The sequence below is a fragment of the Medicago sativa genome, chromosome 5 (genome assembly GCF_051527215.1).
Source record: "Medicago sativa cultivar Bolivia chromosome 5, Bolivia_mono, whole genome shotgun sequence".
In the NCBI taxonomy this organism is placed as follows: Eukaryota; Viridiplantae; Streptophyta; class Magnoliopsida; order Fabales; family Fabaceae; genus Medicago; species Medicago sativa.
In genome coordinates, this window is record NC_140753.1 from 53,136,200 (window position 1) to 53,155,878 (window position 19,679).

The window sequence follows — 19,679 nt, forward strand, 5'->3', positions numbered from 1 at the left end:
CGGGCTCTAAAGTACTGCCCGACTAGAAACATTCTACCGATTGCACCTCACAGCAGCCGAAACAGCAACAAACCATCCCCAAGCACACAGTCGCACCAGTCGCGTAACAAAGAAGCAGCTGCACAAACAAAAACCAGCAACAAAAAAAAAAGCAACAAAAATCACTAAACAACACAGAACTGAACCCAATAGCACCTCCAAAAAACACACCTCACTACCCCAATAGGCAATCAATTGGGTTCCACATCCGTTCATAATACATACAAGCATAGTTTTAAAAACCGAACCGGACCGGTCGGTCGGACCGTGAACCGGTGGCATGGACGGTTCGAGTCATTAGTTGGATCGGGTATGCAGTTGACCAGTGTTACTCGGCTGACTCGGCAGGTTTTGTGGATAAACCAGAGAACCGCCGGTTTCCTTCAACTGGACCGGGTCAAGCATTTTTTTTATTTTAAAACGTATCAATCAGTAGCGACAACTTTCTCACAGACAAGGGATGAAGAAGAAAGACATATTAAGAGGAGCATCAAGAAGGAAGAAGTGTTGATTGAGTTGAAAAAAAGAAGAAGAGAGAGACAGGGAAAGTAGCAGCGGCGGCAACAAACATGTGAGAGAAGATGATTTACAATTTTACAACTAGGGTTATGAATAGTGGGGACAATGGGCTTGGGCCAGTGTTTTTTTTGAATTGGTTATTTCTTATTGTTGTTTATGAAACTACCCATTATGATTTTGAAAAAAAAAAATCGATTTTTTTGAATTGGGTATTTTTTGTTGTTGCTTCTGGAAAAAAAAATCAAACCCAAATCCTTCTCTTTCATGGCTTTTACTTCATTAAAAACCAGATAAAAATAGTCATGTTAATCTCATAACTCAAGAACTTTGGATCCATCCCTTTGGTGGAAGTGTGGCGATGCCTCTTTGGCTTCTTGATGCCATTCTTGTGAGCCTTGTAAGACTGGTTGTGAGCGGTGTGAAAATATGATGTATAATTGATGCCAACATGGTAGTGTGAATTGAAGAAAAGCAACAAAGATGGAGAAGAAGAAAAGAAGACAGAGAAAGTGACATAAAATGAAAAGCAACAAAGATGGAGAAGAAGAAAAGAAGACAGAGAAAGTGACATAAAATGAATTCAGCGGTAGTTAACTACCGCTGGGTCCTCAACGGTAGTTAACTACCGTTGGGGGCATTTTAGTATTTTACTTGTGTCAATAGGAAACTTTCATTGTCGGAAAAGCAATTCTCTTTTTTCTTCACTTAACCTGAGACAAACTTGTGATGGCCCAAGTTTGTCTTTTTATATATTTATATTTATATCAATAAATATGCCAAAAAAAAATCAATAAATATGACATGCGTTCACTTTAAAAAAAATAGTTTTTGGCATTTATTCAGGAAGATTATAAAAATTTAAAAAGGGAAATCAATTGGGGAAAAAATATAATGAAACGAATTGGGAAGAATATATTTTAAAAAATTGTAAATTTGTGAGGAATTTAGGAAATTTGGAATTTTAGTCATCGAGTAATCTGACTCAATCCGGTTTAATACCAATACAGATCTAATAAAGAGACCGAGTTATCTAACCGAGTCATCCGGTTTAATCCGGTTTCATCATGCGGTTCGACCAGTGACTCAATGGTTCGACCAATAACCCAGTGACCTAATACCCTTACCAAGTCGACAACCGAGCCGAGTTATAAAACTATGCATACAAGCCGGAATTTTCATTCGCCCCAAAAACCATAGCTACGATAAGACCTTAGACTCCTCCACCCTTTTTGATATGTTATTAAAAATACGATCATTTTTCCCTTTCCAAATAATTCAAATTGCCGCATGCTACACCATCCTCGTGGATAAACACCACCCTTTTAGGAATTTCTTATTTGTTGTGCCCCCACTCAAACACTCCCGATGGATAAACAAGAATGATGCAATTCACTCCAAACCACCTCATCAATAACAACCAAACATTCAATGCCACATCGCAACGACCTCCCTAGCTGAAGCATAGCACCGATAGTAACATGAAACGACAGAGGAGGCGACACATTAATATGCTGATAAACACACTTTTTAAAGAATATAAGAATAATAAATAATCCTTAAAATATATGAAATCTGTCACTTTAATATCTAATATTAAAAAGTTAAGGAATAACATTACAAATTTTATTTCAAAAAAAAAAAAAACACATTACAGATTTTAGAGACTAAATTCGAGAGTAATACTTAAAACTTAAAAGAATAAATTTATGGTTTATTTTCTAATAAATAGTCAAGTTAATGTCTTTCACATGTTAAAAATTAACTTTCCAATCTAAAAAACATTGCTTAAAACCATGTTACACTCATTTCAGTACGAATTGGAAGATTTCTCATACCACTAGAGATGGAAAGTAATAAAACTTGAATATATCCATAATTATATGTACAAAAATAAATGAAATTCTGATATTTAAAAAAAAAAAAATCTAGTTACTAGTAGATAAAACGGTCTGAAGAATCAATGCAACTCTTCTTGCCTCTAAAAATTGTTGGAGTCTTTTTGAAACGAAGACAAAAAGAGAATCATGTTCTATGCTCATTATGTCTTCTCTCGGCCGCTATTGCCGCTGCAAGTGATGGTGGCAGGTCTCTCAGGTTTGTATTTGTATTATTAGGATTTTCATCGATTTCCGGCGCAGTTCTTGGTGCTCTTGCCAGCAAGGATTCCACATCCTTTAGAGTCAAAACAGGTTGATCTTGATTTTTTGTGTTGCCACTAATGAATAAATGATTGCTTCTGCTTCTGTTCAATTTATATATGCTCTCTTCAACTGTGTCTTTTACCTAATAGATGCAAGAACAAAGATATAAGAACATTTCTTCATGTAGGAATTTCTGAAACAAAACGTAAGGCCATAGCCAAGAAAGTGCAGAAATAGGCAAGAACATTAATTCATGTTCTTTTTATTCATTCATTCATTCAAATAAAAATTGATATTTCCAAAATATCTACAAAAGCATTTAGGAGGCGTTTCAAAGAGTCTAAACAAATTTATCTTGAAAATAAACTCATATCGTGATATAAACACTTGTATAAGGATTCAAAAAAGCACTTACAACATAGTTTTGTAATAGGTTATAGAAATATTTTATACAAAGCTTGAACTGAATTTTCTGACATTCCCTCACCAATTGTAGAAACAGTATAGATGAGCAAATATATGACAAATGCTTACAGAATAAACTCTTAATTAAGCTACGCAGGACATTTTGATATGAATTGAGGAACAAACAATGATGCATCTAAAATCCGAACATTTAAAGCAAAAGAACTAGGACACGAATGCTAGAAAATGATCTACGGTAATCCAACTGAAGAGCAGTTCAAAGACAACAAGGATGATTGAATTTGAGTGGTGAGAGATAGATACTTACTAAGAAACGGTGAATGAGGGTCTTCTGTTTTTGACCGATTCGATGTACACGGCTGATTGCTTGTGCTTCAGCAGCTGGATTGAGTAATGGCTCTACAAGAACCACATGCTGTGCTTCCAAAAGATTGAGGCCATTGGCTCCATGTTGGATTAAAAGCAATAACACCTGAATAGATTCACAGTCTTTTGTGCCATTCTGTATTCCTCTAAATTGACTGATGGCAGTGTGTGCTTTCCTGAACTCACAAATTCATAACAAAAACAACATTGAGTATAATAAAGTTGAAATTTGAAAGTAGGTGACTGTCTAACGAAGACATAAATAAATTAGATAATCAATCATCCATATCTTCAAAGGCCTTCATAGCCTCTTAAGAATATAATCCTGATGAAAAATTATGCCCTATTGTCTTGATTTATAATTAGGTGTTTCTCGAAAAGTCAAAGCCATAGAGGATCTAACAGAGGTGAGTATATAAGGGACCAATGTGAGGAAGTTGAAATGTAAAAGACACGTCAAGAAAGAAATTGAATATTATGAACCAAAATAGTTAAATAGGGTTTCCATCATAATTTTGTCTTCCTATTCCGTCTCTTTTTTTATGCCTCCAAATGTCTTCCAGTCCAGCATAAAATATGAAAGAGCAATACCATAGATTATTATATACCTGCCTCCCTTCATCCGGACGAAGGTGATGTTATTGGTGGCAAAGGCATGTTCCAATACATCAAGTACATCATTCCAACTTGAAAATACAAGAACTTTTGAGTTATGATTTGTAGCCTTTATCCACAAGATTCGTCTTGTGACTGCTTCAATCTGCAAATAATCAATGCTGACTTATTAGCAAGAAGATGAAAATTACAAATTGGAAAGTTAGAATACATTATTAACAATATTATACACATTATAATAGATATTTTAAATTTAAAAATATTCTAAAAATAATAACCAAGTTGTCTTTTGTACATTGTATTCAAATTTGATTCTTATCACTAAACCCTTGGCCATATGTTAATAAATAAATAAAAATCTTTGCTCATGAAAATTTTGTAACAGCCACATCAAAACAAGAAGTTGGAATCATGACATATTCATTAGAGATTGATAAAAACCCTCCATAAAAGAGTACAGTCCATTGAACCAACCAAATTTATAAACATTTAAGCTACTTAACTACTTCCAATATGCATTAGCAAAGATTTGAAATTAAGAGACATGCCTAATAAATGCACAATTCATAATCTTATTAAAATATTAGCTCCCTTCTGATGCGTTAATTTGCTTTTTATAGCTTGAACTGCTTATTTTTCTTAATTAGAAAATTATGAAAGAACATTTCACGGCTGCCTAAAGTCAAGCCAGTTTTGTGCGGTTGAGTTAGACCCAATTAAATTCTACCATAGTATAAGACTTATCCCGGAAGTGCTGATTTTGTGCGGTTGAGTTAGGCCTTAAACCCAAATTCTAAGCTGATATCCAACTTATCCCTAAATTAGTTAGGCCACCTATTACAAAGTAACATGGTCACACTCTAATATCCAACCCTAGGCATGAGCGGGTGTTAAGAGTCTCACATTGGATACTCATATGACCTGAATAGTAGTTATAAGTGGTGGGCATACCACCCCTAACAAGCCAATTTTGTAAGGTTGAGTTAACCCGAATCCAAATTATAGAATAGTATAAGAGTCTATCCTAGATACATTCATGGGTTTCGAGGGAGTGTCTTGAGAGTTCCACATTGGATAGTGGTATGGCCTGAGAATAGTGATTGTAAGTGATAGGTATCCCTCACTTTACAGGTCGCTTTTTGAGATTGAATTACGACCAATCCAAATTCTAAGATGGTGTCGGGATTATCATAAATCTGTTAGGACACTGGTTCTAGGGCAACTCAGTTCATGCTTCAAACTATTTTTTAAGGCAAGTAGCTCAAACCTATTTTAAACAACAAAAGAAATACAAATATTGATATAGTTTCCTGACCCCATGCAGTTCCATGTCATTCATTTTAAGTATAATCTCAAGTAGAAAGTAGTACAAAGTCATGCCAGTTCGGACATAGACATCACAACCAGATCCCAGGGGTGGTGGCATGTGTAAACAAAAGTGAAATAAGCTAATTATTCATCCAGAGGTTATCAATACGTTTAAAGCAATATAATGCGATAAAACACCTTGGTTCCATATGAGCCTTCAACAGTAATGGATGCTTCGTGTTTTTCACAGTTGTCAATTGTATGCAGGATTGACGAATTGGGAGATTCCTGCAGAAAGTAGTACAAAGTCATGCCAGTTTGGAAATAGACATCACAACCAGATCCCAGGGATGGTGGCATGTGTAAACAAAAGTGAAATAAGCTAATTATTCATCCAGAGGTTATCAATACGCTTAAAGCAGTATAATGCGATAAAACACCTTGGTTCCATATGAGCCTTCAACAGTAATGGATGCTTCGTGTTTTTCACAATTGTCAATTGTATGCAGCATTGACGAATTGGGAGATTCCTTTTGTGCATCAACAGCATAGGCAATGTTTCGAAAATCAGTATGCTGTCGACATGTAGGGCACATCACCCAAGTAATAGTCTTGCTATGTTTAAGTCTTTTCTCAGTCATAGCTAATAAACCTGAGAATAGATGCATAGTTATGTTTCATATAGTATTTATAAAAGTCAATAAATGCTTAACCGTATATCTATTGAGCAAAAATGGACAAATACCATTATGCGTGTATGTGCTATAGCATGCTTCTATGATATGACTTTGTGTTTTACATGGGTGTGGTGAAAACATAAGATCAACAATGCTAAGTCAAATATACCAGGGCCTTTTACATGTACAGGAGAAACACGTAAAATATAAAAGACTTCCCATATTATTAACACTGACTGAAGCACTACTCTGGTTTTTGAACAAATTGTGAAGAAACAATTCTCTCCAAAGCTTAAGTTGTTATGCAAACACTTTTCTATGGTTCATTACACCTCTAACATTCCCCTACACACAAAAACTCTTTACTTTGAGCTTAAAATGTGGACAAAGCACATGCCTATATTTACCATGTGCTAAAATTTAGCTTTTTTTAGAAGAACGGAGACAACAAGGAACATAGTCTTGATTATTTGATTATAGAGACTATTAAATCACTATAAAGCTTATGCTGTTAAAAATTTATGAATGACTATCACATCTCTAATACAATTAAAGAAAGATAATATGAAGTTTTGTCATATAGTACTTACATCTACAGCAAGTAACATGCCCACATTGAAACACCATTCTCTGATGGCCTAGCTTTTCTTGACAAATTGGGCATGATTCCTCATAAGTTTTAGGTATGAGTTCACCCTTCTCTTCCGTAGAGTTTGACATAGCATTTGTATCTTGAGTGCATGAAGAGTTATCTGGACTTTCCGATGGCAGTTTTTGCTTAGATTGAACCAAACCCTGAAAAGTAGTTCAGTTTATGTTTAATGCCCGAATCAGAAAAGAAAATATCATAGATCTTTATTTTATTTTTTTGGTACAATATCAATATCATAGATCTTTTCGTTGGATCCGTAAATGACAGCCACATTCACATTAATGCCCAATGACAAATAAGAATTAATTTCAGACATTCACATCAATATTCAAATGAATTATTTTTCCTATTAATCATATCCAACATGCCCAGAAGCAGAAATTATTCTCAACGTAGTCTTTGAAAGTCTCATGTTTGAGACAGTGAAGTTATTTTCGTCTCAATTTTGCATAGCCACCCCTAGATAAGCAAACATCAAATTTTGTTTCACCAACTCTTATAAGTCGTGTTAAAAACAGAACCATGCCAATCATCAATTGATGGAAACCTCATACTATTGAGACGATAGATGTTGACAGATAATAGTATTGGCATGCAATGGAATCTTGAGAAGCTCATTACAATATAAAAAAAATTCTAATATCAATTTAAGAATAACTATATCTATAAGCAGAAAAGATAACATTTAACTTACTGATTCACTTGTTTCATTTGTACATTGGTTTTTAAACAATTTTTAGTTTACCATTCAGAATTGTCATGCTCCTGCATAATGGTTCATGATTATTATCAAGAGCCAACTCTCAAATGGTATTACAGCTCCTAAAATCTCAGCAATATGAGTATACTTTACAGTCACCATTAATTCCTAAAGGGTTTGACTTTGATTACCTAGAAATTTAGCAAATAGACACAAAGCAAATTAAATTAAATACATACAAATTTCTAATGCTTATTTTTCCATACCTTTAAGTAGCGTAACTTTCCTTTTATCTGTGACAACAAGGCCAGTGACATAAACTTCTCCTGGGTAAAGTTTGAGCTAGCCGCATATAATTCATTCTCACCTAAAGCATCAAGAGATTTATCGTCTTCATTTTCCCTTAGGTGTAAACGAGAAACCGCCATCTTTATTTCATCATGAGCACGCAGATATTGAGCTTGAGCTGATGCCAAAGACCTTGCATAGACAAATTCCTTTCGCATTCCCTTACAAAGTCATGAACAAATAATCAGATTCCAGTTAATATGTGTTGTTAGTATGGATAATCACAAATTTTAAAAAGATTACAGAAGAAAACTGTTGATCAATAATTTCTAGGTGAGCACAATCATCCTATCTTCGAATATCTCTTTTTTATTTATTTATATTTTAGGACGGGAGGATACTACTGAAATTCATGCTTTCTCTAAATTAATACCTCCTATATGAATCATATCTACCGATTCAACTCTAGATAAGCATAGATAATATTTCACCAGGCAATAATACCTCAAGAATATGTAAATGCTTGGTCGCTGCTGAGGCACTGTCCTTTCCAAATCGAGTCTTGCAATAGTTCTTTATAACTCCAAGAAGAACCTCCAGGATAGATGCCGATCTTGAAGTCTAAATAGATCACCATAATCAATATGGAACATTAGTAAGCAATTATTGCATATTTCAGCACTGACCTGATTTTCTTTAATGAAATGAAGCTATCAACATTTATGGTCAAATTCAAATATAATTTCTCATAAAGTGCAGCTTGATTTTCTCATAAATTCAACATTTATGGTAATATACATATACATTGCCAAGGGACTTGGTGAATTTCACAAAATCTTGAGAATTTTTCAGGATAATGCAGCACGTGTTGAAGTTCTTTAAATTTTTATTTCATTCTTATGTGACAATTCTGGACTCTGTTTCAGTCAACAATGAACAAAAGAGAAACATTATGATTGTAAATGACAATGATAAAGGGGGGAGAGAGAGGTGCTATAATCTATATGTGTCTGTTTATGACTCAATACAAAAGTCAATTAAATGAAATCAATAACTAACCACAACTTTCTGCCCAACATTCCTTTTTCTGGATTCTTCATTATCAATATTAGATACTGATGAACTTTGATTAGATTTTGATAGGTTTGACAGGAAATGATTCCGTGCGAAACTTTTCTTTTGAAAATCTACTGCCTCCTCAGCAGATGAAATTATATCTCCACGTTCGTTCTTGAGAACAAAGAGTCTAGCTTCGTAATGCTGAAGATAAAATTAAACCAATAACCATATTACATTTGTTAGAAGTAGAGTGAATCAAATTGACATATAAGTTCAAATTCCAATTTCCAAACCTGAAACAATTCATCTAGCTCACACAGAACACATGGAGGGCCATCACAATTAGGTTGACAATTTCGACATTTACCAACGCGCTCAATATCTTCATCTTTTGGGTTTTCCATCGTCTGATCTATTTCTAACAGACGATCTAATACCACTTTCCTTGAGGCTACTAGCTGATCTAATCCGGTTTGAATTTCATACGTCAGAGAGCTTATGCTCCGAAAACTGGATTAGAAGTATCACACATTAGTAACAATGCATGAGTAGTAAATTTACACAGTCAAAGCATCACTAACCGAGCAGCTAATCTCGACGATTTTGAATTTCCTGAGATGGATTCTTCAATCTTTCTAATCAACTCAGTTGAGAAATCCTTATCCTTCTCAGCGTGGTGAAGTGCTTCTAACCACCAAAATGTAGTTTGATTTGTACTGGTGTCGTGATATGCATTACAAACCTAGAAAAAGTCCAGATGCCAATTACATATAATAGTAAGTGGATGGCGAAACTACTGCTAATACAAACCAAGAACTATCCCACCAGATAACAAGTTTATTAAAATGGAAATATTGCCAAAATAAGAGTAAAAAAAAAAAGAAAAAGAATAGATTCAAATCTTCAAATTTTCATAAGAATAAAATATGTCAACACCAGCGTTCAGACGGGCACTCCCGTGCTGGATAGCACTTGGGTGACATAGCGTTGGGTGACATTGGTCAATCACAATGTCACAATGCTTGTGAAAGAGAGAGAAACACAAGCATTGTGACATTGTGATTGGCCAATGTCACCAATGTCACCCAACTCTATGTCACCCAAGTGCTACCCTTCCCGTGCCCATCTGTCCGCTCTTTTTATTACGCTAACACGTATAAATTATGAAAGGCACTTTTTGTGATTTTATTTTTGTTTGTTGAGAAACTACATTTTGTGAAATTTTGATTTTGATTAATACTATTTTGATTTTAGTCAAAATTATATGTATAGATGTTTTTGACTTTCAAATTGTAACAAATCATGCTTATATTTTTCAATGACACCAACAATATAGTAAATATAATATAAATACTTATGTTTTTCAATGACACCAACAATATAACATTCTTTTCGGCAAAATTTGTTTAAGGGTATAATTGAAAGTGAAAAAGCCACCTCAAACTCATGTATCCCCTTATATAATAGATAAAATCAATTAACTAGTATAAAAATGAAGCATGATTAGTGGATATCTTCTTCTTTTGGCCAGTATAATCAACATATCTTGTAGTCCTTTCCTTTTCTTACAATATAAACAAAAAGCACAAACAGGAGCAATAACTCATTCCGAGGCTTAAATTAATAATTCACAAACTGTGTATTAGGAACAAATGAAGTGGGAAATAAATTGGTTATACTCAATTCGTGGTAGTTAAGATATTACATACAGACTAGACTAAAAGAATCATTCCATGACTTCTTAAATTTTCGGCAGTCGATAAGAAAAAGGTCAACTTATATTTCAGGATACTAAGCAAGGCAAAGAAAATAAAAATTAAAAAATTCAATACAACCAAATAAAATAAAAATCTTGAGAGCCATTAGGGATATCTACCTGCATGTAAGAACTTTGAAACTCTTGCTGAGCTGCAACTAGCTTTGAACTGAAAACAGATAAGTATTTATGTTTTGAATCTTCACATTGTGCTTTCAGATATTTGACAGAACTGGCCGACAAATCATCAGATTCCCTATCATTTAATCCATTTTCTGAACTACTAGATGCAACATTTGATGGATCTGAAGCAGCCCCAGTTAAACTTATGTCACCACAGTTACTGATTTTATGCCTCTTCACTTGATCATTATCAACCTTTACAATATAATGCTTTTTGGCTGTATTAACTGCGGAAGTCCCAGATAATTGTTTTCCTTTGGATGGCAAGTTCAAAGCAAAATTTTCAGCCAGGGGGAATATTTCGGCAAGATTGTGATGAATGTGGATATTTAACAATGGATCCAGACGGAAATCTTCAGAATGCTCTTCAGCTAAAGTAAGAGATTCATTGTACAGCGAAGCAGCTTGAGAAAAATCGTTTTGTATTGTAACTATTGCTGCAAGAGCATTCAGAGCAATAACTAACCTCCTGAGAGCTTCCTCACCTTCTATCTTGGTCTTGCTTATAAGGACCTATAGATTAAGTTCCATGTCAACTGAAAATGTACGTATATTGTTAATAAAAGCTTATGGAATACGAAAACTGTTACAAATAACACACCGTCAGTACTTCCTCCATTGTCATAGGTGACTGCTGCAGGGAACGCAATCCAGAACTACTTCCAACCTGGGGGTGACAACAAGCCTGGCGAAGCTTTAGCAAAGCATGCAATAGCTTCCCTGCCTCCGCTTGAGTGATTAATGGATCGGAGGAACCACTAGAAGAGACAGAATCTGGAATCCATACGAAAAGTTCAATCAGTATCCCAATTCATTGATTTCAAATGACTTTTAAAATGAAATTACGCAACACTGATAGAAACCTGGGACTTTTCTATTAAGAATATCATTTCTCAAACTTTCAATAACTTCATGGGAGTCTCTAACACAAGCTGCATGTTGCCTCTGGTAAAAGTGCTCTTCTACTGGTGATAGTGTAAGCCAAGAGAGGCACTCCTCTTGGGAGGGCAATTCCAATTCATCTGCAACATGTTGTTTAGAAGAACGCCACATGATTTGTTTGAAAACTCTGTGTGTAAATTCCGTAGCTCCCATATCTCCCTTCTGCAAAATTATGGAATAATGGATAAGAATAGAAATGTACAAAATAATAAATGAACTCAACAGAAAGAAGTGATTCAGATCAATGACACGACAAATCAGAGATATCTAAAATAATACAATATTTGAAAGGCTACTGTATTCTCTAGACACAACTTCTAGCATGTCTTATGAAAATAAAATAAGGACCTAGATTTCCATATTAATTCTAGCTGCTAAGACTATTATATTGTTTTTCGCTATTGGCTGACTATAAGAGAATATAATCGAACTAACAGTACACTATTCAATGTTTATTTATTTGTGTTGCAAATCCCGCCCCAAGTGTGATGGGGTGTGTTGGTAATCCCACCTTTAATGCGATCTGCCCTAGCTGCCTTGTGCTGGCTTTGAGGGGGTGGATTTAGTCCCACATCGGTTACATAGGACTCTTGAAAAGAGTTTATAAAGAGGAGGCACTCCTCAACTTACGAGCCGGTTTTGTAAGGATGAGTTAGGCCTCAAATTTCAACATGGTATCAAAGCCTATCCAAGATCTACCGTTGGGATTCCGCATTGCCACACTTCATGCCCATTGGGTCTGAGCGTGAGGGGGGTGTGTTGGTAATCCCACCTTTAATGCAATCTGCCCTAGTTGCCTTGTGTTGGCTTTGAGGGTGTGGATTTAGTCCCTCATCGGTTAGATAAGACTCTTGATAAGAGTTTATAAAGAGGAGGCACTCCTCACCTTACGAGCCGATTTTGTAAGGATGAGTTAGGCCTCAAATTTCAACAATTTGTCTTGTATTTTTGGTTGAGCCTAACTAAACCCAAAAAACCAGTAAGACGAGAGATGCATCACACTTATAAACACATTTTCAGGTCATATTTCATTCAGTATGGGACTTGCAACACAATCCTCTGAAACCCAGAGCTGCACATCTAGACCGTGACCCGAGTGGCTCAATAGCAAGTGGTCAAACGGATCATAGATAGGCTTTGATATCATCTTAAAATTTGATTTAGACTTAACTCAACCCCACAAAGTTGGCTTGTACTAATAAACACATTATTAGGTCATATCTTATTTGATGTAGGACTCTCAACAATTTATAAAAGAAAAACTGAGTAATAAGGAACGTTAATCAGCAACGATGAAGTCAAACATTAAATTAAGATAAAATACCTCATAAGGATCTCGAATTACTTCACTCCACCATCTGTATATATTGAAAGGACTGGATTTGGTGAACCTTAAAAGTCCATATAAGTCATCAAACTTTCGCTGAATTGGGGTCCCTGTAATGCACCAACGATGCTTGCAATGGAGTCTTAGAGCCATTTCAGTAGCAGCGGTAGCAACAGTACTCTCCACCATTTGAGCCTCATCCAAACAAATCCTCCACCAGTATACTCTGGTAAGAAGAGTTGGGATAACTGGGTACCTAGAAGAAAGAACAAAAACAGGCTACTAAAAATCTAGGATCATAACGGACATACGGAGAGCTAACTTGTTCTATTACACATTGTCATGAGCATTGACATGACGACATATATCACATATGGTTCCTATCCACACACACACACACCAATTTCCACAATTTCAAATCACTTGAAATGAAAGGGTAGTTTTGTCAATTTAACTTTATTTTTCAAAACCAAACAAGTCGCACAACCGTTTTTCTTTAATAATGTCGGAGTAGGTTGTTTTACATTTTTTTGTTGATACTGAATTAGATTGTGTTTCAGAACTCAAATTCAGTTTATAATTAACATACTGTTCGTAAAAATTCAGTTCATAATTGAAGTCCAAAAAAAAAACTTCAGTTTATATATAATTAACATACTGAAAAGGGGAAAATACGATACCTTTTCTGAAATCTCAAAAGGTGTCGATCACCTATATGTCTATCAGAATCATGGAACAAATCATCTTTAAGCACATCATATGTAGTTAATACAATGTCCGCACTGGCAAGATCACCGATATCCATCAGACATGAATTGGAGAAAGATGTGTCACGCACACCTTCATAAATAAAAGTTTTCAAGGCTCCTGGGCGTGTATGACTGCAGTGACAAGTGACAATGAAAAGTTAATGAGTATGAGACAGATATAAGTTCATTTATATTAAATCACTAAAAAAGAATTACACATACAAACAATGAAACAATTCATAAACGCAATTAAAGCATGGAAAATAATCCAATTATGCATGTCTAAAAGAAACTAAAACTTGAAAACAGCTATTGTTTTCCCAAAAGATGGTATGCAACACCCTAATGAAACACACAACATAGACTTGAGAAGTAGTGAGTCCCAGCATGTGACTTGAGCTTTAATAAATGGCAGGGGAAAGATCTTCTTTATAACTTATAATGTCTACGTCACACAAACAACAATCAATTATGTTAATATGTATCATGGTTTTAAAAACCTTAGGGGCAGCTTCAGCATTCCAAAATAAAGCGAACACAGATAGCATTTCAAATCTGTGATCTGTTAACATTCTTAATGCGTTACTTATGCCACCCTAATAGGAGATTATTCTATCCTTAGGCCAAGTTGACCATTAACACAAATGGATGCAAGCATGTAACTGCTTCATATGGGATTAAGTCAGAAAGTAGGACGTTGCAGGTGTAATAAAAAAAGAGTACACACCAAGCTCTAGGTTGGTGCCAACATTCATAGTTTTCATTAAGAAAAAACTATACCGTATAATTTCGTCATGCCACTGGGGCAAAATAGGAGCTGGGCAGACAATGAGAGTGGCACCAGAAGCAATAGGAGATTCAGTAGCTTGTATTAGTTCAGAGCACATCTGACATACATATTCCCCACTCGTCACAGCTATGGTGGTTTTAGATGTCTTGCTTTCCAATCCTCGTTTTGATTTCAGTGATTTTCCTTTAGCTGAATAACCAACACAATCTCCATGTTGCCAAGCATCACAAATGTCGCACTGAACCCATAGTCCTTCATATTTGAGACTTTCGCTCACAGCTCCACATATGCACTCCACACGCTCTTTTTTGAGTCTTTTTAAAGCGACTTTTTCGTCGCCGTTGACTTGGGGCACTGAATCAATTAGTATGTCACTTTCAGATGCTGATCCCCGGTGAGCAAAGATGAGAGCAAGCAATTCTACAGTTTTTCCCAATCCCATCTCATCTGTTACATTGAAACATTTAGTCATTGAGAACAGAAAACCCACAGTCTTCAATATATCAATGGCAATAGAAATAATTAACATTTGCCATCAAACTTACTCTACTCACGTTTCAGAACATAAGCATTACAGTTACATTGCATACACAATATTCCATACTATCGATCATAAATAAACATATAGAAAGCATGAGAGTTAAAAGTTTCCATCAGAGTTGTCTTTGAAGCACAATGAATGAGAGACTATGCTGGTCGAACATCACCCAGTTTGTCAATAATACCAATAAAGAACATTAGCCTTTCAACTTACGAGCTCATAGGTTTCAGAACGCATAGGTATTAGAGTTACAGATTTAAGATTTCACAACATAGAGCAAAATAAACATTAAGAAAGCAAACAACAAGAGTGAAAAGTGTAACAAGGGGTTTCCTACTCTCCTTGGAAGCACACTGAGAGACGATCAAGTAGAAGTGTAGAACAACACAATGCAAAAAGTTGAGTCACAATACAACCTTTTATTTTGTCTGTGAGCTGTCCCGTAGGTGGTTGATGTGCAATGTAACTGATGGAAGAGGGAGTTACAATAGGTGTAAGCATAACTGGGCTAGTTAGTTGTTCTCCAATGGCAATGATGGAATTTGGCCAAATTGCCAGACAGTTTACTTTTGGCCAAATTGACACACAAGACAAGATGTCCTTTTGTTTATTGAGTAACTCTTATACACCCGAGCCTAATCTTAATCGATCAATTTATGCATAGCCCAAGAGAAACTCATTTGTAGGTTACTCATAGAATTCTATAGTATCTCAGAAAATTCAGGAAGAGGAATTTTGTTCAAAAGAAATGGAAATATGTACTTGAAGCCTGCACCAATGTTCACTATGCAATGTCCATTGGGTGTTGCAGTTTTCTTGGAAGAATAATTTGACATGGAGAAGTAAAAATCAAAGTCTAGTGGAAAAATCTAATGCTAAAGCAGAATTTTGTGTTCTGGCACCAGGTTGAAAGGAACCAATGAAGCACTATTACAACAATAATTCAGCAATCAGAAAAGCTTATAGTCTGGTTCAACATGATCGAATAGAGCATGTGAAAGTGGATAGGTGTTTCATCAAAGAGCAACTTGGTGGTGGCTCAACATCATATAAGTCTGTACAAGGACATATCCATGCTGCTGGGAATAGAAAACACACACTCAACAGTTTTGAAGATGGGTGGTAATCTGTGTGCTATTTAAGAAATATATGAATTAAGTAGTGAAAAAATCTTTTTTAATAAGTGAAAGAATCTTTTTTAATAAGTGTATAATCTGTAATTAGGTTGTAGTTAAGGAAAATTCCCTACATTAAGGGATTACAACTGAGACTAGGACTAGGACCTCTGTTTTAACCCCAATTTTTCAAGGGATATAAAACGGCATTTACAGGATTTTAACAGCAGAGTTCAGGACGCTATCAGAAGACCCCTATTGATCTTGCAGTCACAAGATTCCATGGGTTACTCATCATGCAATAAAGTTGACTGAAAATAGTCAATAGTTAATTCGTTAACAAAATCAAGGGACACCAACTAGTGAAAATATGGTATTTAATAAAACAGATTAAATTTTAACTGCAAAATATCACAATTTTTTAAAAAGTAAATAAAATACACAGGATTATTTGAGAAAAATAAAAGAAATATGCAACATAGCTTGAGACCTACCAGCAAGAATGCCTCCAAATACATAAGGTGACGAAGTCTCTGGACACAAGGAAATATTTCCACTGAAGCCATTATAACTCAAATAAGTACAAGTGAAATGAAATCATAATTGTAGGGGGAGAGAGAAAGTGAGACCTCCCATATATGAGTCGTGCAATAAAAAATAATGCATGTAAGTTACATTTTGAGAACTGGTGAAAACGTACCTGAATGGGTTGAAAAACATTTTAGACCTTGTGTCCAGAAAATCCACCGGCACACATAATGGAGAATGAAACTGATTTCTTTCTATTTCAGCCTGACTTTCTTCCGTAGCTTTTTCTCGTTTTACCATCCACAAAGCTGCACGCCGTTGATATGGCCTCAGTTCAGGAAGTAACTCTGGTATGTCATCTTCAAGCATTGGCTCTGTTCTGTGCACAAATATACAAAAGATAAGCTACAAACTAGACGAAAAAATTGGAGCAGTGTTATCAATAGTGGATTGTGAAAAACAGCTGCTTTGTACAAGTTCCGCTACGCTAGATTGTTATACTGCCACCATTTGACAACTCTTTGTACTAAATAGCGTATCGCAGAACAATGACGGTTTTTTCAAATTATGCTACCCTATAGCCAATATTGGACAACACTGAATTGTAGATTGATTATTGTTAAGACTTAAACAAAGTTAGTATGTTATTAATCAATGACGATTGACCAATATAACAATTGTTTCTACCCTTAAATTAGTGATCAACACAAAAGAGAAAGCTTAACTTACTTTGAAGGCTTGATGGCTTCATAAAAACCAGCAGGATCGAACCTCGAACATTTCCCTGCATAGCCACCGTCATCTGCCATGTCTGTCTGCAAATCAACTTCCATTTCCATATAGCTACTAAACCCATACTTAATATCTGAAGTCATTATTTCTGGTCGTAACCAAGACATAACATTCATCATACTCTTTTTCCAAGGTTTTCTAGAAGCCTCAAGAAGTGACTCGCATGCATCGAAGGCACTCTTTAGTACCTCAACCCTCACCCTAAGGGAAGGAATGTCCTCCGAAAGCCTAATCCCAAGAATTGCCCTCAATGTAACAAATTTCATACTCGCCAAATGAACAAGACCAGAAACACTTTCATCAGGTCCATCAAAAATACCTGATAATAACACCGTGCATGTTTCGGTACTGTCAACCGTAGCTCTTTTAACAAACTCTAGATGAATATCAGTATAAGGTAACACTGGCCAATGGCCAAGTTTGCATCGACCAAGATCATTGCCAATATTGCACAACCGAAATCTTAATGAGAATTGGGGATCCTGATAAATATCCTCATACAATTCAAATCCATAAAAGCCTTCTCCTATATTTAAATCCCTAAGAACAACTTCAGAAATATCAAGGTGTTCATCGGACAACCAACCAGACCGGTCAACCTCAACAAAATAAGGTTTATAAATATCACCAAAATCATTATTTTCTTTTCCTCCAGCTCCTACGGCATGTTTATTCAATTCTGTTTCAGCACTAGCATTTGTTTCTACTATTATCCCACCTGATCGATGAGGTTTACTTTTTCGCCTACCCATTAGTTGTTACCACTGCACAAAACCAAGAAGAAAAAAAGAAAAAAACGCCAAGTTATAATTATACTTATAACATGCTAAAATTACTAATGATGTTAAAAGAATTGAATTTGAAGCACAACATGGAGCCACAAGAACTCAAAAGATTTAACATTTCGACTTAGGTTCTCAAATAGCATAAGCATTAAATCAAAGAATGCACCATTAATATGTAAAATAACAACAAGCAAATAACAAACTAATATGTAAGCTCTAGCTCAACTGAAAATGCCGATATTACAAGGTTGGACTTGGACCCCTTCACCCGGTTCGAACCTAGAATCTCGAAGTTGTGTGAGTGAGTTTCAGGGGGTGATTGCTACTTCTACAGACCAAAATAAAGTAACAAACTAAATAGATAGCAGTGACTATTCATGTCGAAAACATATCCGGTGTCTAACACACGAGGGTGGGACACCATACTTACACATATAATTACATTCAATTACTTCTATGTTCTTAAATTATTATCGCGTCTATGTGTCAGTGTTGTGTTCGTGTTCGTGTAAGTGATTCACCGAACTAAACAATAATTAAGCATGAACTCAAAAGATACACATTCATTCAATGTAGAAACATTGAAAACTTAACAAAAAAAATGCAAGTAAAAAGCAAAGGGTAAGCACAAAAACAAAACTTTAACTGAATTTAGACAAAATTAAATAAAAGGGTAGGCACAAAAACATAGAATAGAGACATTAACCGCCATAAACATATAGTCTAATAATCAAAAGAGAGGGTTTTTGAATTGGAACCTGAGAGAGAGAGAGAGAGAGAGAGAGAGAGAGAGAATCACCGAAGTAAAGTGAGAACAGGAATCGTGCGTGTTTAAGGACTCTGTCGTTCGACCTCGAGGATCATGTTAGGTTACAACTGAATGCCGCAATAACTGGTTGTTTGCAACAAATCCAACGGTTTTCATTCCGCTCGTCTTATGAATATATAAAAAAAATATATGTTTAATTAATATTTAGTTTTTTTTTTAATTGAGGCAAAATTGTGATGAAGGAGGGTTTTACTAGTAATTTAGTAGTATTTATTATTTAGTCAAATCTTAGTAGTTTTCTACAATTTTCTATTATTATTTCGTTTTATTTTATTTCGGTCCACGGGTTTGTTATTTCTTTCACTATATAAGCAGAACTTATGTAGCTTAAAAGGCACACTTTTTCATTCATTAATAATATTTGAGATTTTCTCTCAATTTTCTGGTGGATTCCGGAACCCTTATTTTGATAGGTTTGTCGCTTGCAACCCTATTTTCACAAGTTTGTCGCTTGCAAACTTGTTCTTTTCTATCTACGTTTAGCGCTTGCTAGCCTACGCTTCCATACTGCGTCAAATTGAAATAAAAATATAAGTCGTATGTTATTTGAAT

At 35.2% G+C, this 19,679-nt stretch overlaps 1 protein-coding gene across 2 annotated transcripts; it reads right to left on the reverse strand.

The window, feature by feature from the left end:
• Window positions 1-2,363: 2,363 nt before the first annotated feature.
• LOC146922965 (RING-finger, DEAD-like helicase, PHD and SNF2 domain-containing protein) lies at window positions 2,364-19,214 on the reverse strand. 2 transcript variants are annotated; one of them, XM_085715733.1, is made up of 21 exons: window positions 19,098-19,214; window positions 17,451-18,277; window positions 16,894-17,100; window positions 16,688-16,749; window positions 14,528-14,984; window positions 13,679-13,879; window positions 12,996-13,254; window positions 11,593-11,833; window positions 11,331-11,503; window positions 10,667-11,242; window positions 9,372-9,532; window positions 9,084-9,300; window positions 8,791-8,991; window positions 8,236-8,352; window positions 7,710-7,952; window positions 6,682-6,886; window positions 5,855-6,066; window positions 5,613-5,702; window positions 4,100-4,251; window positions 3,433-3,667; window positions 2,364-2,841 (listed from the first exon to the last, which is right to left on the reverse strand). In XM_085715733.1, the coding sequence occupies exons 2-21, from the start codon at window positions 18,263-18,265 to the stop codon at window positions 2,581-2,583; spliced, it is 5,085 nt and encodes a 1,694-aa protein (XP_085571859.1). In that variant the 5' UTR covers window positions 18,266-18,277; window positions 19,098-19,214; the 3' UTR covers window positions 2,364-2,580. The 2 variants fall into 2 exon arrangements, with proteins under 2 accessions (XP_085571859.1, XP_085571860.1); XM_085715734.1 differs by having other exon boundaries at window positions 18,525-19,214.
• Between the last annotated feature and the right edge of the window lie 465 nt (window positions 19,215-19,679).